Source organism: Vidua macroura, chromosome 4, assembly GCF_024509145.1.
Source record: "Vidua macroura isolate BioBank_ID:100142 chromosome 4, ASM2450914v1, whole genome shotgun sequence".
In the NCBI taxonomy this organism is placed as follows: Eukaryota; Metazoa; Chordata; class Aves; order Passeriformes; family Viduidae; genus Vidua; species Vidua macroura.
This window is the reverse complement of record NC_071574.1, coordinates 6,039,210-6,063,062: the sequence shown is the minus strand read 5'-3', so window position 1 is coordinate 6,063,062 and position 23,853 is coordinate 6,039,210. Positions and strand designations below refer to the sequence as shown.

Below are 23,853 nucleotides of genomic sequence, written 5' to 3'. Positions count from 1 at the left end.
TTCCTCTCTGGAGGGACCTTCCACTACCTCTCTCCTGCTGTGCACACAGTGGTTGGATTATTAACTGTGTAAGCAGTTAATAGAGAAATCTATCACTGAACCTTCCTGCTGACTACACAGGCAGTAGCCAACTCCACAATGCACAGCAATTCTTTTCTGGATAGTATCCATTATTCACAGTCACCCTACATAAAAAGCCTTTATGCTCTTCCTGAATGTTTGCAGCGCGTTGGGGACCTGCTGGACACAGCCCACTGGATAACTGGCAGCAGGGCTGCCTTTAGCTGGTTTCATTCTTCAGCAGCCTCACGTACCATTGCTGGCAATACCACCAATTGGAGACAAGCAGGGGTATTATTCTAAAAACTCATTTTACTGTCTGCTTTAACATTATTTTTCTACTGTCAAATGCTCATTGAGATGTGCCTACACATCAAGATTTAGAGAGCATCCTGCAAAAAGGCCTTTTTCTCCCTGTATCTTCCATAAAAGACACGCTCATGAGCTCTACTGTGAGCTGCTGAAGGTTTTAAAAACAACAGAGCTGAAGTCTTTTATGGGAAAACAGTACAAAGCAAATGCTGAACATAAATGCTATTTTCAGATGCACACTGTGCTCACAAGGTGAGCCAAGCAGAATAATGCAAGCAAATAATTATCCTCTGAAGAAAACAGAAGAATAGTGGTTAACAAATTAATGGAAGTCCTGCCAACATTTTAAATCTGGAAGTTTAGCTCTTCCTCCTCACACCTGCTGTGAAGTCCTGGTGCAGTTCTCCAGCCCCTCATTTAACACACTCTTCCCTTGAGCTCTGGTTACATTCCTTGAGCCTACACAGCACAGCTGAATTTTCTCCCACAGCCCCCTCTGACCACTTCACCCTCTCTCCCAAGGTCAAACGCTATATTCGTGTCCAAGCTCCCACAGCACCACATTCAAGCCCCTGATCTGAAAGAGACTGCACAGCTTTACATGCATGTAATTAACCTCTCTCTGAAATGATTCCTCCTTGCATCCCCTCAACCCTGCCAGCTCAGGTTTGTAAGCTACAAACACCAACCTGACTAGCACACATTTGAGCTACTATATCCCCAAAGCACTTTTATTGCTGCAATCACAGTACTGGGCAGCATCTCCTCTGTCTTTGCACCAGGACTCCGTTCCCAGCAGCAAAGAGATGGCAGCACAGGGTGATGGAAATCCATCACCCATGCCCTGCAGATGGTCTCAGTCCTTATTCATGGATGCTGCCAGAGGAAGCCAGGAGTGACCAATGTTTAAGGGCCCTTCACTCTTGCCTGGCTCCTATTTCCCCAGTCCTGCTCCTCTCCCAAAGCACAGTGCAGCGGGACAGAGAGGGAGAGGAGCAGCAGCATCCTGTGGATGTCTGACATGAAAAAAAAAGTAAGTTAAAACTACAGAATGGATACTGTCTAGCAGACTACTTATCAGTCAAGTACACTTCAGCAGTAGTACATTCTTTTGGTAATCTGACAGCTTTAAAAGGAATGAGTTCACCTGTGATGAACTCAAGATGTTCAAAGTAAGAGAAGAGGGTCTGGAAAGCATCTTGCATTTCAGAGTCCTGTAGCATCCTGGAGACAAACAACTGCTGATCCCTGCGCTGAATCCAAGTCATACTGCTGCCACTACAGAGAACATCACACAGCTGCAACCATGCACCACTTTTGGGAGCTGCACTAATGTCTCAGACTTTAAGCATATTCATGAAGGAAGGTATTTGAGAAATACGAGAATATTTGGGAGAATTTTTTTTTTTTGTAAATACAGCGAACATGAATCAATTAATTAAACCCTTTCAACTTCTGAAAAAACAGGTCTCTTCAAACAGCAGTACTGGTACAGCTGGTTTTATAACTGGTTTTATATCCAGAGACAGCAAACTGAGCAGGATCCCCAGCAAGGGAGAGGACACAGACACATCTGTAGTACAGACTCCATACACAACCCTGCTTCAAGTCAAACAACCACCACTCACATATACAGCTATTCTGGATATTTTCAGCAGGACATAACCAAGTCCCAACGCTGTCATCTTTTGGGAGACCAAGAAAAGCACCAACAACTTAACCTAGCAGACCTTCCTTCTGTTTAATTAAACACTTTATTAGAAAAACTATGTACTTGTTTATGATTCATATTTAAAAAGTCCAAGAATACAGCTGAGTTGTGAATACAAGCCAAGAACGGGAATCCTGGTTTTGTGTTTTCCTCGTGTCAGCTTAATTAGCTCCACTCACAATGTTAAATACTCTCAAAATGAGAATTAAATCAGCCTTTTGTAACATTTGGAGCAGTGGATGATTTTTTTCACTCAGTTAATTAGACAGTTCTTTCCAATATAGCAAATGGACACCGAAATAATCACTGTGCTTACTAAACTAACAGTTACACTAAAGAGCTTAAAACAAATGCCATTGGGCACACTTGTTTGCTTTTAGAATTGGTTGTAGTCTGTTTCTTGCAATCACAAACAGGCCATTTAAGAAACAACAAGGGTCATAAGGCACTGGGCCTAAAATCATGATTTCACACTTGAGTAAAATCCATGTTTTCACAGTCCAAACTCGCAAGTGCCTTGGGGAATATAAACCTCCAGCTTGCAGAGCAGAAGTGAGAAGGACTGGGCCTTATCTTTCCAGTGAAAATTGCTCCACAGCCACCAGTGACAGCACTGACTTCTGCTAGACTTAGACTTTTTATTGGAACAAGCGCTTTAATAGAAATTGAAGACTATTTTAAAGGAAAAAAACTCCCCATTTCCTCTCTAGCATGTTTTCAGCATAAAGTACATCAATCTTTATCTCTAACTGGCTCAGAACAGTTTGATTACTCACAAAACGCTTTACCTTTACCTTGGTATGAACCAGAGGGTAGAAAATTACCTTATGTGTTTCTTCTTATTGTCACATTATAAATGCCAAATATTTACTTTCCTCTGTACCACCCACCCTCATCTTAGGTTAACCTATTAAAAACCAAGGCAACTGGCCAAAAAATTAAAAGTCAAAAAACTACATCAAAAAACCTGACACACAGGATCTGTGTGTTTTAGTTTTCAGTTATGACTCGTGCTTCTTCCCAGATAGTGTTGCTTATATAAATGACATTACATAAATACTGGAAGAAAATGAAGACATGTGCCTGGAATAACAATCAAACCCAAGAAGCAAAAGGAAAAAAGATCTTCTGTTGATCCAAAGGTAGTTAAATGCAACATGTGTTTTACAGCCTAGGCTGTGAATGAAATCTAGCACTAGGCTTCTCCCAAACTAACCCATGAACTCTCATGCCAACAACATCCCTTCAGGAGCTCACCATCACACCGATCTTGCTAAACCTCACCCCCATGGAGAGCTTTTCACTCCAGGAAAGATGCTTGGTGGCAGGAGAGTTTGGATAGTGCACAGAATTTAATACAACTTCACTAAAGGAATTTATGCCAGTTTGGTGCTCCTGAGACTGATCTGGCAATCCTGAGAAGCACGAAGAAGGTCACAGCACAGCAAACTTCACACTGTTACATCTCCTTTCCTTTCCCAGCACCACTGTGTGGCCTCATCCAAGCTCTACTCATGGCCAAGCTCTCTGCTCTTAAACATTTATGTAAGGAATTGTGAAAACAGATTATCTCAGTCTGTCTTTCTCCTTTGTCTTTTTCAGAGACGTGCTAACAGGACCTGTACCAAACACCAATCATGCTAGCATTTCTCATGGGATGTTTGCTCAAAAAGTCCCTCTAGGCAATGTTTTCCCTGCTGAAAGGGATTATTCCTGTGACGTGCAAAAGTTGGTTTATGTAGCACATCATCTGTCTCACCCACATAAAACTGGATCATTACAAGAGATTTGAGAGTATGCAGATGAAGAGGTAATACTGTAGACAACAAAAGATATCAAGAAAAGCAGTGAAGCTCACTCCAAGAAACTGTTAGTGATTCTGCATTAGAAATTAAAGGTTTTATAATGAAGTGTACTGAGCAACAACTTCATTTGCAGAAAAGGTATCAGGAGAAACACAATATATATATTATGTGCAAAATACATGCTTAGCTTGCAAAAGCTCAACAGTTTCAGTAATGGCTGGTACACAACGGGATAGGTATCACTTCCAAGTCCAGGGAGGACTGGGAAATCTGGCATCTAAATACTAGGCAGCTTATGGCAAATAGTAACTTTAATAAGAATGACAGGCTGAAGTTTTTAATAATATCCTTTTTCTGTATGAATACTAAACCTCTTCTGCATTATTTATTGCTCTTTACGTGAGGAAAAGGAAAGGAAGGAAGTGGGGAAAAAACTGCAAGTGTCTCTCATTCTGACTGGGCTCCAAAACATGTAAATAATTCTCTATTTATTTCAAGAAGTTTCTTCTGAGATCCCCACTGTACTCTGGCAAATACACATATAGTGGCTTACTAAAGCATCAGATCATATACTTCAAAATACAGCCTTGTGTCTGTTTTCTATCACCTGCATGACCAGATCATTACAGTAATGCTCAGTTCATGTCAACCAGCTTCCAAAACACATGTCTGTGTCCATGAAACTCCTTAATACTCCTCAATTGTTTGTGGTTATTATTCAAGAGTAAAAGAGTGGAAACACTGCAATTACTCACTCAAAGCAGGAGCACTTTGTGGGTAGCTGCATAGACTTTTAATGGATTTCATTCTGCAGTCCAAGCAGTAAAAGAGGAAAGTTCTTGTTAGCTCAACTTCTGTGCTGCAAGCCTGCTGGAAAGGATGTCCCTCCAGCATTAGAAGTTAATTTAGCTGCTTCAGTTACTATTCAACCCCTGGACTCCCTTCTGAGGCTGCCAACACAAATACCACCTGTGAAGGCCATTCTCATAAACTTGTTCCATGCAAAGGGATTTGAAATGTCTGGCTCAGCTCGTCAGGGAACACGTGGCAGCCCAAAACCTCTAACAATCAACACACACAGGAAGGTTTTTCTTGCCCAGAGTGTTCATGTTAGATAGCACATCTTCACCATGCTGATGTGTTCAAATTTGTATAGGATTCATGTCATTTTCCATGTAAAAGCATTTATGTAGTCCAGCTGAATCAAGATGAAATCAGTGGACTTGTATGAATGATGCTAAAATTAATGCTAGAATAAGTTCTCAATTACTGAAGCAACATTAAGTAAATCCCTTAGCAATATGCAAGGAAATAAGTAAACATACCTAGAATTTCTTTTGGGACAATAACTGTGGCCTATGCAAGGTAACAGAACCAGCTGAACTTTTCCACACCTCAATTTTCCCTTAACAGCATATGCTAAACTAAAAGCTATCAAGAGCAACTTTAGGTTATGAGTTGATCAAATGTTATTGAATTTCAAGTGTCAAGCTCCAAAACAAAACATCCTCATCTAGTCATTACACCACATGTTTGCCCTTAAATAACAGAGACTTACCATATAGCCTCTGCTACCCAAATTATTGCAGTGTGAAAAAAGATCATATTTTACAATGGTTAAGGTTCCACATGTGCTCCAAAGAAAAAGCATTTAGTTTACTTAAAGATGAATCTGGAGGCTGATTTTCACAGAATTTCATCCTATGGCCTCACATGTGCTGTGTAGCAGTATTCACATTAGTTGCTTTACTGCTTTTATTAAGCTAGGAAATGTAAAGAGAAACATCTAGAGCAGACCACTGCTGTCTCACTGAATATGACACAAAGCATTGCACACTGCACTGGAGTTCATAAACCACCGACAGGATTAGGAATTTAGATCAGTGTCTTTCAGCCAAGAAGTTGCTAGTAAGGAGACAATCAATAACAACCATCCAACATAACATCAGGTATATTTTTTAACCAGCCTGACACCATCCTTACTCCTTTCCACACAACTTCATTAATCCATTAAATATACAATCAACAGCATTCACCAGAAATGCGCTTTTCATTCGGCTTCCAACAGAGAACAGAAAAAGACAGTATCTCCCCTTGCTTCCCTGTCCCAAACTCTGGCACGAGTCAGAAACAGAGAAGAAAGGAGGGAGGGAGGGAAGGATAAAGAGATGGTGTGAGCGGAAAGGGAAATAGAGAGCTCAAGACAGCTACAGACTGGGCAGCCCCACCACGATGGAAAAGCAGCTCTGTACCATGTAGCAGCTTCTTAGATTTGCAAGTCCTGCCTATCCATGAAATGCAAGGAAGCACACCAAGGGATGAACTTCAGCATTAGCACGCTTTTACAAACAAGCCAGTTCCCAGGTCCCAGGAAGAGAAAGGTGGGGGCAGCCCTCTGAACATTTGGACTAGGCAGATGCATTGGCAGCCAAGACCTGAAATTAAGCTGTTGGCCAGTTTACATCTTATTAGAGTGCCTCTCTTTTCCAATCTAACAGCAGGTGTTGGCTGAGACTAATGACACACACAGTTTATACAACACATGGCAGCATACTCGGGAGCTTCAGCTCTGAATGCACACACATGGGTCAATGGTGCTGGTGCTTTCAGTCAGTGCCACGAGGCATTCTTGCTTTGTTCTACTATAAAAATATTTACAGGAACTAATTTCCCAGTTTGGATTAATTAAAGATACAGAAGTCTGGGCGCATGTATTTATTTTTCCCAAACAGCTCTGAAAGAGGAGTTGGGGCAATACTGACAGCCACACAAACAGGCAGACTCATGTGGGATCATCTTTTCATTACCATCTTGCATTTTGAGTTTGGTTATAACAACAAAAATTCCCCATGGAACACACACACAAGCAGAAACACCACAGAAGGTTCACATTTCCCACCTACAAAACTGTCTCATTTCAGTGAATTTTGAAATTCAGTCACTGGACCTGTTTTTTGAGGTCCAAAATGAGATAGACACATTCTCAGTTTGGCATAGCATCCAGGCTCAGGGTTGTGGGGAGGTGGGTGTCAGAACGCATTAAAAAGTCTGATTATGGAAAAACAAACTTTTAGTTTTAGTTTAAAGTGAAGATCTACTCAGGCAGCCAGCATGCTAGAGGCATGGGGAACAGAAAGGCAACCCTTTAATGTGTTATTTTCCAAGTTTTCAAGTGGGATGGAGACACTGAACCATGTTAGGGAGCAACGATCATATAAGCCAGCCCTTTATGAATGTTACGGGCACTGCGAGAGGAGAGGGGCACAGTCATTACACTAGCCAGTGTATTCAGAGGCAAAGGAAGACCAGGGGAAGTGGGAGCCAGAGCTGGATCTGAAGAAAGGGAACAGCAGCAATGCAAGAAGGACAAAGACTGCACCTGAGAGCTGTTTTGAAAACTCAGTCAAGTTCAGGGAGCACGAGAGGCTTTAAGCCCTTGGGAACGAAGCACGCACAGATTTAAACAAATTGGTATAATAGCAGGATACAGCAGCTTGCAGATGTTTCCAGTATGGTCACAGCAACGACACAACTGCTACATACAAATCTGACTAAAAGAGACACTGAATTCCCCTTGCATTGCACTCAAACCTAAAAACCATCTTCACAGGGGAACTGCATTTTCAACTACATAAGCTGGGGCAAAACACGGAGCAAGAATTGCCTCATTTTGGCACAGACTCCTTGCACAGTGTTTATAACACTCCTGTAATTAATGTGGTAATTAATGCTTCAGGAAAAACCTTTTTAATTCCTGTGAAAATCTGTAAAGACTCCTACTGGGCCAAGCCCAAAAACTTTTTAAAGGAACAAAACAAAGAACAACTACTGAAAATTCAAGTTAGCATTTCTGATCTGAAAGAAGCAGAAAAGGGGATTAAAGCTGGAATTTAATCACCTCCAAGTTGAGTACCTCAGTGATGGATCTTGTTGCTATTTGTCTTGGGCTGAGAACAGAAATTCAGTCCCATGAATTTGAGAAACCCTTTCCCAGCAACAGAGTGATGGCACTAAAAGTACCCTGGTATCAAATAAACTCAGTCTTATCACACTAATCTCTCATGTACAAAATTCCCATGGGTATCTACTGACCAAAGTGTATTACACCTTTAAAAGCATTTATGAAGGAAAAAAATGTGTCTCGACGAGTAAGCTGCTGAAACCTGCAGCAGTAAATGACATAAAAACTCTTAAAGGTATTACAAATAGCAGAACTTTCTATTGTACATAAAAGCTAAGACTTATCCTTTGATGACCCTCCCTGTATTTCAGAGATTTCACTGCTTCAGTTGCAGAAGCCTGTTTATATTCATATAATTGAGGAGGCATTCCTGGAACACCCAATAAAAGAGCCCAAAGTAGTTTTGAGCCTTTCCCTTCAGTTTCCACTCCACTGCATTCACATGAGCCATTTAAGGTGTGCTTTTTGATGGATTTTTTTCGTGAAGGCTTTTTGTTTGGTTTTTTTTTAGGTTCCATATTCACCACTATCCAGTAACAGAAAGTCTTCCTGGTAAATAGTTTGATATCTGGCAAACATCAGTAGTGATGTCAAGAAAATCCTATTTAACTTCATCCAATATATTAAGTTTCTAGTGAAATTCCTGAGAAACATCTCTCAATCAAACCCCACCTCCACCCCCCAATTTCTTGCAACACCTGCATAATTTCATTTGATTAAATTCTCCCTTTAAAGCTTACAATATGTTTGCACAGGCAAGAGTTCACCCTGCAGCACATGTCCATCCCAAAACCGTTTCTACTCTGCTAGATTAATAACAAATTATTTGCCTAGAAATGGAAAAATTGAAAAATCATTATCAGTGGCTTGGATATTCCTTGCTGCTTTCACATCAAGTCCCTGAACTGGCTTTGTGGATTTTCAAGCAAGGCCCACGAAGCCAAGCATGGACTTGGTGCTTCACATCCTTCCCTAAGCAAGACTGAGGGGGCTGCTCTTAAAAATTAAAGCAAAATCTACTGAGAAACTGTTTCACATGCTGTGATGCTCGTCAGTATTTACACAAAAGTTGGTTCTTGGTGCTTCCCAGAGACAAGGACTGGAGTGCATATACTCTGATCTCCCTTGACTGAAAATGCTCTAGGCAGCAAGGAGAGATCACAGTTCCTATGATGCAGTTCTCAAGTGCATGTACAATTAGGTTTTTGCCCTCCACACTGAAATGTTTTCCACTCCCTTTTAACTTATTAAAAACCATGATGCTCAATCTTTAATCATATTCAGTACTAATACTGAAGGATTTTCCCTGACAGGCTAAGATATAAAATATGTACTTATCATAGTAATTTCTATTTGCATTCATTAGAAGCTTGATTTTAATTTAAAAATGCAACTGCAGTTTATCAAGTTTTCTATTAATGCTATTAAATGGATTTATCGGTTGATGAAATTTTTACACAAATTGCATTAAATGGGAAGCACTGAATCTGGCAAGAGACACAAAGAATAACAAAGAGGGGCTTCGACAAGTATGTTAACCAAAAAGGGAAGGTCAAAGCAGGTGTACCCACCCCAATAAATAACGCTGGTACACTGCTAACAACAGATGAGAACAACTCAACTTCTTGGCCTCGGTCTTCAGGGGCAACCTCTCTTCCCACACCTCTGCAGTGGAGGGACAGCAGGATAGGGACTGGGGGAGCAAAGTCCCTCCCACTGTAAATAAAGATCAGGTTTATCACCGCTGAGGAACCTGGATGTCCATGAGTCAAGCCAGAGTGCTGAGGGAATTGGCTGATGTAGTTGCCAAGACACCCTTTGTGATATTTGAAAAGCCATGGCACTCAGGTGAAGTCCCAGGTGACAGGAAAAAGGGGAACTTTGTACCCACCTTCAAAGAGGGCAGAAAGCAGGACCCTGGGAACTACTGACCTGTCAGCCTCAGCCATGTGCCTGGGAAGCTCAGGGAACAGATCCTCCTGGAAGCTGTGCTAAGGCACATGAAGGATGGGAAGGTGATTTGAGACACCCCAGCACAGCTTCACCAAGGGTAAGCCCTGCCTGACCAAGCCTGTGGCTTTCTGTGATGGAGTGACTCCATCAGTGGGCAAGGGAGGGTTACAGATGTCATTTATTTGGGGCTTCTGTAAAGTCTTTAACATGGTTCCCCACAGCATCCTTCTCTCTAAATTGGAGATAAATGTATGTGATGGTGGACTGTTAAATGAATAAGGAATTGGCTAGATTCAGAGGGTAGTGGTCAAGGGTTGAGTCCCAAGAGGTTGAAACTGGATGATCTTCAAGGTCCTTTCCAACTCGGGTCATTCTATGATTCATTCTATGATTTTTCCAGAAAGTAATACTTCAAAATATATTCTTTTTGTACATCAGAGAACATCTTTCCCTTACAGACAAAACAGTGACCTGTACTTAAGACTGCCATTGCCACTAACTCACTTTCAGTCAACAACCAATTCAAATGTCACATTCAAGATTGACACTTTTCCACTTCAATCCCCTGTCCCTTCCCAGGGCTCGCCTAAGATACTGTGAGCCACTGAATACCTTCCAGCATGACTTAAGCTGAACAGTTAAGAGCTTATAAAGATCTTGAGGATAAAAACTGCATGGCAAACTGTTCAGGATGGGATATAAACTGAAACAGCAGATCCTTGTCAGCTTTCAGACATACACCAGAAGTGTTTCCTGAAGGCTAATTCATAGTTTTTCAAGATCTCTCTGCTGTAAACACCTCAAACTCAAGTCCATAAACCAAGCTGAGTCTCAACAACATTAGAGGTGCCTGAAACTCAAATGCTGTTTAGACTGGATGAGCTTGTCCATTCTTGTTCATTTACAACCTAACACCAATGATGTTCCATCAGTACGAGGCACCAAGCTTTGCTCCCACTTCCTCAGTAACACTGGGAGAGTGAGACAGCAAAACTGCAAAAAGCAGACAGTGCTCCAAATCTCCCTTCTGTTGATCACAAAACCACAGAAAAAGCACAATGTCTCATGAACTGGCACTGACTTCCTCCTCCTGGCTTCAGTCAAGACCATGTCAACCCTGACACAGCTGGAGAGGTTAACCATAGGAGAGAAAAAAGGAAGAAATTAATTTTCATGGGCTGCATTTAAACAACAGCTGTACTGTGGAACAGGGAACCCTAAATTCCGATTTCTTTCAGCTGCCCACATTTCAAGCTTAAAGAGTTGACCCTCAGATCTAGCATAATACTAGCTTTCTAAAGCACAAAGCAGTAAAAAGAATTAAGAAAGGAAAATCCAGTATCACTTCCAAGCAGTAGAAATAACACAGATTTATCAGAAATCGGATTTTATTCCTTCACATAGCTTACTCACTTATTTGTTAGATTTTTTTTCTCCTGTTGAATTAACTAGATTATTGCTATCCAAACACACATCTTCAGTAAACAGAAATGCCATCTTTGCCAGATCCTCAGAGATATTTCAGGGATTTCAGCACAAATGACAGATGCTAATTTATTGATAAAACATTACAAGGGAAAGGTTCATGTGTTTGATGATAATAAAGAATCAATGACAATTCACTGACCTTGACTATAACAGCTGTGCATTGCTTTTTCTTCTGTTCTTCACTAGCTCTGTGTGCCTGTAGGCACAGCTTGGCAGAGGCAATTCCCCGCTCTCACACTGATCGTTAATGACTTTTAAATTTAATAGCCTTGACGCCAAGGAGATGTACACACACTGACTAAAGCATATGTGGTACCCATCTCTGTTACTAGCAGGAAATGAGCCTGCTTCAGGAATTCCAAAGCTTTTACTGACGGTTTAGACACAAAATGTTCCTCCTCTTTACTCCCATTACACAGAGTCACCTGGAGAATAAAGTCTGACAGATCATAACGTTTTGCTAAAATTTGGTTCCATTCACATCTCCCTCACTTTCAAAAACACAAACATCATGGCATGGTATCTGTTATAGACTGAACAGAAGCCAAGCCTAAACGTTAAGCAGACTGGTGCTCAGGACACCTGCTGAATTTGCACCAGAAACTGCATTCTGCTTTTCTCTGATTCACATTAACACGAATATAAGCTATGAACATAAGCTCACATGCTTCTCTTGTCCTCTCCTGCTATAGTTCTTCCACCTTCTACTAATATATACATATATATATATATATATATGTATACACACACGGTGTGCAATTTGAATATCCCTCAGTACAAGTAATCACTGCTCTCTGCCTCCTTCCAACACAACCAACCAGCAAGCAAAATAAAAACTACAATCTGATTTGGAACAAAACTTCATTAACTTTCTTCCATTATGTTATTGTCTAAAAGAATTACTGTACATCCATAAATTGTACAGACTGTACAATCCAGTAGTAAACAAAGATCCAACATATACAAAATATAATAGATCCAATATAACAAAATATGCTTGCCATTTCCTAATATCCCTATGCACCGAAAATTCTTCTTATCAGTGGAGTTCTTTGCTCTAGCTCTCCACAGCAAGAACAGGGTTCCCAGAAGGTCATAGTGATTTTCTTGTCACAGTTAATGCAGCAAACCCTTCAATGTAATGGGAAAAAAATAGTTCTGTATAGGCATTGAACCTGGGACATATTTCAGGCACTGACACTTGTGCAGTTTGTTTCGGAAACATTTCAAAAGCTATACCAAGGTGAGCTATTGACTGAATCTAATTTGGACAGGCCCATTAATTTTCCAAACCCATCGGCATACTTTTAAGTTACACTTCTCTCAGCGCTTTTCCCACCCTACTTTATATTTCTTTAGGAACTTGCTTGAGACAAAAGTGGAAAATTCAAATAAGCTTTTAATTATTTCACAAGCTGCTATCTAACCTATCTCAAGTATCAGATCAGACTCACCACCTCCATTTGACAAAAGGGAAGCAGCAAAGTCAATAGGATATTTCTGAAGCCATTCCACAGGTCAGTAGCAGATGGACAAGAAGAAAATTTGGGCTCTGGGCTGTAGAAGGTTCCATGAAACACAGCATTATGCTACCTCTTAAAAAGCCATGAAGTCTTTGCATGCAAATATCCTAGCAGATATCAAGTACTAGGAAGCAGAGTTATATTCTGGAAACCCAGGATCTGGCCCACAAACATTTTACTTTGATGGCTGCTTTTTACACTCTTGATTAAAAATATATATAGTGGAAGATATGCTGTATTTCCCAGAAAATATGAAGTATTTCATATTCAAAGTAGTCATCATATCATACAATTTATGTAAATATATAGTGTGTTATTTGATTAACCTATACTAGCTGAGATAATTTTATGGGAAAACAGCTACCAAGGCTGTGAAATAGGTACTTAGAAATTAACTCACACTTTGGAAACCATTTCCTCAAGATTGAATACTTTTCTTCATTATGTGTACCACAATGCAAGCTGTAAAGCTCAGCCAAGTGTCATGCCTGTTCCATACAGTAAACTGGGTTAGGTGGGTTTTACATCTCTGAGAACGCCCTGTGAAATTCCATACAAAAGGTATGCCATCAGAAATTTAGTAGCCATCAAAAATGTGAGTGTGATGATCATATTTTAGTACCTGCACAGAAGTAATTCACGGATGTCAAAGCTTTTTTTGAAAGTCACAAATATCTGGAAAATCATTAATACATGAGACTATCATACCCCTGTAGGTGCTAGCAGGAGATCCTTACTATCAAAGAGGCTCAGGCCTGCCCGGACCCAAGAGGAAGCACTGTTTAACTCTACTCCTACGGCACTCTGGGGCTAGGCAGCCCTGAAGCATGCTGATGAAAAAGCTAAATAAATAGGGAAAGAGATGAGGGTTAAGGAGCAGTAAATCACCACAGCAGAACCAGCCAGGCACACACCAGTCTGTTCCATATTACAGATGGCAATGTATTCAGGCTAGGGTCTTATTTGGGAAGACACAAAGCAGGGACATTCTGCATAGTAAGCAGAAAAAAAACTTAAAAAAAAAGACAGTATCTTCTCAAATACAGCTTATTAATCTGCCTCAATCAAGTCCATCTGACTGATGATTTTTGCTACTTGAACTTCCTGTATACTTCTCTCCTTTTAAAATGCAGAAATGAGAAAACCTGACCTGGGAAAGGAAGTTTTAGAAATTAGTCTGATGGGGAAACCACATTAACTGCCAGGGCCTGACTCAGTGCAATCAAAATCCCAAATCCGACACTGAGTCAGTGACAGAGATGGAGAAGTTTGGTGCTTTACACTCCAGACAATTCTGCTTGCATTAACATACTTTTCTCCCTGACCTCCCATCCTATCTCCTCCTTTCACTTACCAAGGGCTTGGTTTCATCTTCATCTTTGAAATAGTAGAGCTGGTCCCCCTTGAGGACAAACCAGCGCGTGTGCCACGTCTTGACAAAGCCCCCCTGCTTCCGCAGCCACCCACACTTGATGGCAACATGCTGCCCTTGGCTCAGGGCAGGAGTCTCTGAAGAGCCATTGTGTTCTTCCATACTGGGAATGGGCAACTGTCCTGTTGGGCAAACAAGAGGAAAAGGTAAAATTATTACATTATTGTCCAGGCAGTAACTCGCTCCTTTCAACACAGCTGGAAAAGAAAGACCTCAGCTACAGAAGTGTGTTAGAAAAGCATTTGCCATCTGCCTGCTTGTTCTCATACCAGCACCCCATCAGCTGAGAGAACTACTACTCACCTGTAAAATACTAAATTAATGATGAGCTGCTAAAAAGCGGGCTAGAGGCAAAAGTTTTGTTCAACTGCTGTGCAAGACATTTTGACCAGCACTGAAGAAGACATCAGCTCTTTCTTAGGGTGAGTTCTGCTGCGTTACAGGCAGTAACAAGGAATGAACTTCGAGTACTTCCTCAGACTAAGGAAAGCAGCTGACTACTGGAGGTCCCCATTTAAAATTCCTTGGCAGGCTTAGGGCTTTCAGGGAATGTTTAAAAAGCCTCTGCTTCACCAAAGCTTAATTTTCCCCCACCAGACAAGAGGAGTTTTTTTTTCTGTTATTATTGTTGTTACTCCTTTTACTGAAGTCCATTTAAAGGAAGAGGGACAGCAAATACACGAATAGTTGCACATCACCTCAAACAAGCAACCCCTGACTGAAGTGAGTGTGTGCCCAGACACTTGTTACAGACATCTGGCAAATCATGAAGAATTTTGGCCCATCTTAAGGCACAAGAACTGTGTCAAAACTAGAGCTGAATTGTGGAACTATACTTGACAAAAGTTTCATGCAGCGTTTTGGCCTTCTTGAAACTATACCTTTTAATCATTTCTGGACAGTCATGACTCTTCCTGATGGATTTTGTACATATAATCATGTAGTAACATGCTTAAGCTTCACAGTCAAAAAGCTTTTCCTGATTTCCTATTCAGTCTAGAGCACAAGCAAACAATTTTGAGTTGCAAGTTCTGGCATTTCCAGTTAAAATACAAATCAAACCAAAACCTACATGTACCAAAAAGTTTATACCTAACCAGAATAAAATGTGACTATGATCACAAACACAACAGTGTGCAAAATCAATCATGAAATTTCACTAAGTGTTTGAGGAACAACATGTTTCTCTTCTTTCCAGACTACCACTGGAAATCTCTTGCCTCGTCAGGAGCTTGCACAGCTGTTAGGGCCCAGAAAAGCTGGCTTCTTAGATAGCTTTTTGTTTCCAAACATCAGGTTGGGAAAAGAATGAAATATTCTTGACATTGCAGGCAGCAAACATCTCTGACTAAGAACATTTAGGCTTCAAAGTTCTCACTTTGGCTAAGTGGGTTAGTGAGTCTAAGGCTGGCACTCCTGCTCTAGGTCCCCTACACAGCAACAAGACCTTCACTGAACATCGTGAATGGGCATCAGCCTTGCCATTGCAAAGGGATGCACTCAGTTTCTAAGGCAGACCAGAAACACAGATAACACACTCATTTGACAGATGAGGCATCCCTCTGACAATTAATACACAGTGTTACATCACCATAAAATAAATCACAACAACAGAAGGAATCAATAGATTCCATCAGAAGTGGTTTTCAGCCCTTTTTTTGCTTTGGCTCCCTTTTCCTACTGCTCACACATCCCCTTTGGAACAACTTCTCCAGTTGCCACCTCTGTTCTGTGTTTACAGCTTTTTCTTTTAATACCCACACACAATTTTCACATCCCTGGTCTGGGCTGGATCCTGGAGTCTGCTTGCCATGATTACAACTCCTCAATGACCTGTGCCACTGAGGTTAACAGGCCTCAACCCAAGCACAGAAGTTTCAGCAAAGTACAAATTGCAGGATCAAAACTTAAATCACTTGGTATTCTTCTCAGAGAAAGGAAATCTTTCTCCTGTCTCTTTAGGGTTCACCTAGAGTCACCCAGAACACTTGTACTGTGAGATTTACTTGAGCCAAGTGGCACCACAAAACATATAAACGTGTCTGGCTCTCTGCAGAGCAGATAAAGATTTTTTTTGTGTGTGTGTGTCTGTGGTTACAATTGCAAGGACAAAAACAAACCAGCTGACAAGTCCTCAGACCACAACACCCTCTCACCAAAAGGAAATGCACCCAACTCATAATTGGCATTTTCCAAATATGAACAGGAAACTCTTGGATGCTGCTGGGTTTTGCTTGGACCAACACAGATGCCAAGAAGCAGCCCTCCAACTCACACCTTTAGAAGGTGAATTAGTGAAATATTTTATGGAAAGCATTGTAAACAGCAGGTAAATTACTGCAACCGAAAAAAGGAACAAAATCATTACCCATAGGCTACCCTGTGCTCCTTGGTGCACAACTGCTAAGCTGATCAGCACATCTCTGCTGCCCAGGCAAGCCTCAAGGCAGGGACAAAGGAGTTTAAATACAGTATCTATGTTTGTCACTGCAGTGCTGAAGACATCAGGTCCCTATTACACTTAACACCATAAACAAGAACCTAAATACCAAAGTCAAAACCAATCAGCTGTTTGGATGGAAGACAACTTTTTATTTTCTTTCATGAAGTCACATGCTAATGGTGCTGATATCAGTGTACAAAGTATATGGATTTTTATCTAGCCAAGGAAGATGTTAATACATCTCCATCTCTTTGTCCGGTAAAATTTCTATCTATTTCTGCAATATTAAAACACATGAGGTGTAGGAGAGACAACAGGTCTACTGCTCCCAAGTCCTCACAGGACAGTGTAAGATCTCCTTTAAAGCAGTAATATATCCTTAGACATGCTCCATCAAAAAAAAAAAAAAAAAAGCTGTATTCATTAGTGATTTAACTCTCCTTAGCAGTAAAAAATTCAGCCACCTGACTTGGTTGCATTTAGTCCTGAGATTAAGTTTATTTGTTGTTTTTCATATATCCTTCCCTTTCAATGTCTGCCTACTACAAACCAGACTTGGAATCAGAAATTCCAGCAGCTGGCTCACTTTCACTACTTGTTTTTACAGCTGTTTCAACACTAAGATCATAAAAATAAATTGCAGAAATATCAGGGTGCTGGCACCGATGCAAAGAACAGTGAGGTGCAAACAGTATGTAAACAACACATGACAAAGTGTGGAATTACATCAACATACTCCAAGTCCTCTCAGTCTCATAAGAAGAGGCAGAAAGCCATGAATTTTCAGCACTAAATGAGAATATTCCTCAAACTCATCTTCTCAACAGGAAACACAACTTGTACCTGCTGCCAGAGTCAACTCTACTGACTTGGCCAGCCTCCAATTTAGGTAATGACCAGAACTGAATAAATTCTATATAATATATTCATTTGGGGCTGCCTGTGGGCTCACTCTCCTGGGCTTGTCTGGACATTGGGAGCGCAAAGCAAACAAAATGAGAAATGTTCCCTGACACATTGGCTCTGCATCAACATCTCCTGGTCCATGGAGACCATCACCATCTACCACTGCTGGCCTCAGTCCAACCTTCTTCTGCTCCCAATAGAGCCACTTGCCTCTCTCACTGGTCTGTCTAGAAGGCAACTAACTGCACTTATGTTCTCCTTGCCAATGTAGAAGGTCTGTGCCGGCAGCAGGCACAGAAAGCAGGGAAGTGTTTCTCCTCAGCTACCACTCACTCAATACTTGAATTATTAAATTGGGCATCTCCCCCAGAGCCCAGCATTTTGCCAGGAAATAGTCAGAGAAACTCATTAAAGCACACCAAATCCAGTTATAAGAATAGTCACAGGACTGCATGAAGATGATCTGTTTGGCAAGAAACCCTGGTGGTTTGCAGTCAATGTTTTTCTTCCCACTGAAATTTCTCATGGCCAAGATAGCACATTTCAAGCATGCAAAATATCAGCAGAGTTCACTTCCAGTAACTCTTCATCTTTGCCACTGCTCAAATGCTGTTCTTTGCAGCCCAATGTCAGCCCAGCACAAAATGGAAATAAGTGGGAAGCTGCCAGAGTGCCTACCCCAGATCCATACTCTTTCAGCCCGTCTCTTCTAATTCCCTTGCTCTCACAAAGGAGCAGGCACACACAACACTACACAGACATGACTTCTCTATACCAAACACGTGGACAGATAGGCAGTAAGAGGCTGCAATTTTGCAGCAACAATAGGCTTGGTTATTGATGAACATATCTGCCAAATACATATACACACAAAATTCATAGAAGTTTTTGTGACACAATGGTGCTATGTAAAACTAGATTAATACTTCAGCACTTACACCTCTTTACAAGTGATATCCAGTTTTGGGTTCCCTTCTCCTAACAAGCTACACAGAGCCTAAGTGCCTGAGTTTATTGGTATCTTTCAGGTTCAGAGTTCCTGCCTTCAACCAATGAGTTTCCTTTCAATTTATTTTTGATTTAGTCTTGCTGAGTAGCAACTTCATAAAATCATTTAGTATGTGAAAACACTGTCAGCATTCATCTTGCTCTTAAGTCATCCCAAGACACCTGAATCTCTGCTGAAACAGAGGCACAAGCTTGTAAGCAACTGCTGCAGGAAGCAGAAGACTGGCCTATTTCCCACCATCAGGACACTTCAAATCAGTTGCTACTCATCTGTTGTGTCAATGGGGTATTGCACATGGAAGGAAAAACATGTCAAAGAGGTAAAAATATACTTAATAGCTTTCTAAGCTAATTTTCTGTTTGTGCTTAGCATTTTTACATTGCATGGAGCATGTCTCAGTTTCTGTCACTGCCAGGAGAGATTTTACAGCATTTCTCTCTCACTCTTTTCCAAACCTGCAGCAGTGCACTTGCCAGTAGCTTTCTTCCACAAACTTTTAGAACAGACATTATACATTTATCCAAAAGGTTTTCTGAGACATCTAACAAACCTCTTGGAGCACTGGCAGTAATGATCCTAGGCACAGATCATCTGGCTGTTCTGCATTCCTCACTCTCACTTTTGTCCTAACAGGGACAGCCTGAATGTATTTGGCTTGAAAGAATTTTAATTCCAAGGCCTAAAGAATTGCTCCTTAGGCAATAAAAAACGGTGAGAGGTGTTATCAGCAGTCAAACTGTAGCAGGTGATATTCACTGCCTGGTGAAGCTGAGGGAAAGACATCATTACTTTTTCAATACATTTTGGGATCAGTTCAAAAACCAAGACCCAGTAACTCTGCCAGAAAATTGAGGGCTTGGTCAAATACAACTCCTTAGTACCTCATTTGCATTTTCATGTCAGAACCTTCTAACACATTCTTAGACCAGCCAAAACCTTTAGAAGCCTGCTGTTTTCTTACAGGAATTCAAACACAGCTCTAAACAGCCCAAATAAAACAAGACTTGAGGATTTATAAAGAATGTAAGACTACATTCAACTTCTTGTGAATTACAACAGGAGTTAGTTAGCAAATTTGGTCAGGGACTTCTGACCAAACATCCATTTCTGCATGTGTATATTTATTTTCTGTGATAATGACTAGTGTAAGTAAACACGTGCATAGTTTTGTAAAAGCAAAGCAATTGCAGCCTTTCTGTTACTGCAGCATCACATCAGACTGTCAGATCAGCATTTGGAGCAATTTTCACAGCTTTAACTTTTGCTGCCCTTGCCATTCGGTCCTATTCTGTGAAAATCCACACAGCAGCTTTCTCCTTTCTTGTCCTCCCACCACTGCTGCGGTGGCAGGAGTCATAACAAAATTGCAAAGCTAAGAGCACTTTGTTGATCACAGATTCTCTCCTGACATCTAGAAAGGACACTTGGTTCTCACCATCACTTCCTAATCTCACTCACTTTTTTGGGTGGAGATGGACTCCACCTGTAGAAGACTTGTGTAACCAGCAGACACTTGCACACAATCCGTCTGGGTGTCATTGCTGCGGTACAGATACACCATACCGGATTTAGGAGTGGCTGCAAAATGTCACAGCACAGGGAAAGAGTTTTGAAGGACTTCAGCAACAATTTCCAAGGAGAACACTATCTCTGTTAGGCTTTTTTGCATGCTAACCATTATGTATATATCCCCCCAGCTTCTTCCTCACATGGTAGCACACAGTTGCAAGACAAGGCTGCTGCTACCAAAGCGATTGGAAAAGTGAAGGTGTCCCTGTTCATTGCAGAGGGGTTGGACTAGGTGACCTTTAAAAGGTCCCTCCCAGCACAAAACTATTCTATCATTAGAATGGACAGGTCCTTAACCTTCCAGGTTTCTGCCCAGACTCCCATTTCAAGTGTCTTATTCTGCACAAGCTGCAATGCTAGAGGTGAACTGCATAAAGCAGAATATCAGCTGTAACTATCTGGAGAAGCTTTGAAATCTACAGGCAAGGCAATAAAGAGCCTCTGATAGCTGAAAGGGTCAAGTGATGCAAGATGGACAAAAAAAATGCAGAACAGCTGACAAGTCTCAGGAGCTGAAATACTGAGCAGTGAAAAGGTCAGGGAGCAAGTCAAAAGCAGCATCTGGAACAGCTGAAAGACATTTCAAGTCCCAGATGTCTCTTCCAACCAAAGGGTAACACTGCCTCTGAATATCTGACACTGGAAATACATAAACCCTGTTTACAACTTCATACTTTACATGGAGAAAGTAGTCATAAGGGCAGCTTAAATGTAACTTAATTCCCACACGTGAGTGGTGAATACTTCAGCAGATACTGGCTTCACTTACAAAAGAATTGATTAAGATTGTGCCCAAGCATGATCTCAGCAGATGATCTCTCAAAGTATAAAAATAATCTCTAGCACCACTCTTTGTTCTTAAAGACTGGTGGCAAAAAAACATCTGAGTACAGATGTCAGCAGCCCTCTGACAGTGAATCACTGAGAATGAAACAAGGCTGAATGCTTTTTTAGGAAATCCAACACAACAGGACTTTTCATGTTGTCCAATTCACAGCAGTTCAGACCTTGCACATTCCTTTTCAAATTGACTGAGAGAATTAAGATGCTACAAATGACATTCACTAAATATGCTGCCAAGCAGCCAAAATACATTCCAGTTCGTCTATGGCAGCAAAAGCCTCCTCCCAAATCTGCTGCAGTACTTGCAAATCAAAGGAGCTCACAGGTTCTGCAGAAAAAGTTTGTAGCTTCTGGAGAGTGGGAGGAAGAAAGACAAGTATTTGCTGCCTGCAGCACACTTCGAACTCCTCTCTTGGTCAGAGCAAATGTAGTCCCAGCAAAGTCCCAACTTTGGCAAAAAGAGTACTGGCAAGTACTGGCTAGCAACATCTCTCCAGATACTCAGATGTTCAGAGTAGAAGGAACCTCATCTCTGGCTGCCTCTATAGAAGCCTCAGGGGAAACAAAGGAAGGTTCAACCCACCTCAACTCAGCACACAATGACCTTTAAAGACTTACATTAGTTCACATTTGACAAACAGAAATCCATGGACTTATTTTGAACCTATTTGCTATGAACGTTTCATGCAAAATTACTTCCTCTGCTTTGTTATGCACAATGTAACGTTTATCCCTTTCAGTAAAAGGAAGTTAAGTAACAGCAGCACTTGATGATCTGCTGAGAGATTCCTCTGAAGCAAATCTCTCCCACTTCCATGTGTTGCCCAGAAGGATCATGGCATCACAGATATGCACGTGGGAACATCTGCCCCAGTGTACCAAAGGAACTGACAGAGTTACAGCCTGTGCCTGCCTGCATCCAGAATTACCATTCCCATTTCCAGCTGTCCTGTATGCATCCAGAGGAGTACATGGATATTCAGCAGGTAGGCACATACTGTACACAGGTAGAGAGCACCCACCCAGCCTCAGAGAGTATCTTGACACTGTCCCAACTCAAACACAGGCAAGTCAGAACCAAAGGCTCAAATTTGGCAACCTCAGAGATGCATCTGCTTCCATTCCTACTAAACTTAGTACCAGAGCCAAGATTTGTGTCCTCTCTGCGTGCCAACCCTAGCAGGACCTAAACTTTAAATAGACCTACTTTTAAACAGGAATCAGTATAATTCTAATGCTGTTCAGAAATGTTTTACAGTAATTGCCTCTGTCACTTAAAAACATTAACCATACTGACATAAATTTCCATGCTAGAATACTGGAGACAATACAGTCAAATTTTTAAAAAGCAGATGTGTGTCTTTCCACTGAAAAAGCCAACTCTAAATAAGCACCATTACTTTGTGTAGTTGACATTTCCATCTTCTGCCCAGGAAAAGCATTAATTCATACTTAAAGAACTAACATTTCACTTTTTTAATACCAAGTTTACATCAGAAAAAGGGAGTTCACAATCCTTCCTATGTATTTCAGAAAGCAGCAGTGTGTATGTCATGCCACCTAAATTGTTTTAGTAAATTAAAAATGATCATGTATTAGTAAACGAAAAAAAATAACACCATTGTGGTATTGCCCTTTCCGGTAAAGCTCTAAGTGAAGTGAATACTGTCCCCAAATTCCTAAATCAGCACCAACACTACCCTTTGACTCTAAAATGAATTCATATGGGGGAGCGGAATAAATTCATGGGGTCCTTATCCTTTAAAAGGTCAATCTGTGCATGGATGCTAACATCTGCTTTTCCAGCTTGTACTAAAGGAACCATTAAGAGCAAAGCCAACTCTGCTGTGTTGCATCCAGAGTCTTCACACTCCACCATCGTAACCCCCAGTTAAAAGGCGAGTACACCTTCCCTAAAAGCATTTTATGTTCATCTGTCTCTTTCTGGTCACTACTGTGCCATGTGAGCTGAAGGAGAAGCAGAACTAGAGTCAAGAACACTTCAGCAAGTAACTGGTTACCTTCAGTGACCTGAAAGCCAGCTGAAAGCATGTAAGCATCTTTAACTGACATTGCTGCACCCAAAATGAAAAAAAGGGAAAACCAAGTTAAGTTATTCACCTAAAAGGATTCAAAACCAGCAAACATGTACGCGTTACTTACCTACATAAAACTTAAGGAAAACATTCTGTTTAGATTTTTTTTTTTTTTAAAAAGCACCAACTAGTAGCAAACAACATTGGGCACTTTCCAGGTTTTAAGCAGGGTACAAAAAGAGAGAGCGACATGAACTAGGACTAACACTTCAGAAAAACAGTTGTAAAAGGAAAAGAAAAATAATCCAAAGATAGCGGGTCCTGGATCTATAGGCACTTTGAGACTGTGCTGAGCATGTTCATATTTACAGAGTTCAATTTATTCAATTTATCTAATTTAAGAGAGGCGAGGTATCCTGAGAATATAAATTTCTTCCGCTATGAATGACAGAGGTCATTAACAGCATAAAATAGCATCAAGAACAAATCAGCAAAATCTACCTTTTCTTATTAACTCCCTTCACAGTAAGGAGAGTCTGTGTTTTCTGTAAGTCACTATCTAAAGAGGAGAACATCAACATGCCCAAGGGAAAGGAGGTTATCACCTCCAGTCAGACAAGCCTTACTATTTCACATTACTGTAGTCAAAACAGCAGAGAAGCCTTGCCACCCATAGCCCAAAAACACCCCATCTCTCTCCATATGACCATCATGGCTCTGCACTGTTGCTTTCTTGATTTTTTTGTTCTTTATTTTCACAAAGAAGAAAAGGACACCTTTTTTGCCTTGCTTGTAACCTACA

The 23,853-nt window shown here is 41.0% G+C and overlaps 1 protein-coding gene across 3 annotated transcripts in view; it reads right to left on the bottom strand.

The window, feature by feature from the left end:
* The window catches only part of ARHGAP24 (Rho GTPase activating protein 24), a 183,033-nt gene that overhangs the window by 137,914 nt on the left and 21,266 nt on the right, over window positions 1–23,853 (bottom strand). For all 3 annotated transcript variants that reach the window (XM_053976148.1, XM_053976146.1, XM_053976147.1), the window contains exon 2: window positions 14,168–14,367. In XM_053976148.1, the coding sequence (XP_053832123.1) occupies window positions 14,168–14,347 (180 nt within the window). In that variant the 5' untranslated portion in view covers window positions 14,348–14,367. The remainder of the gene's footprint in view (window positions 1–14,167; window positions 14,368–23,853) is intronic.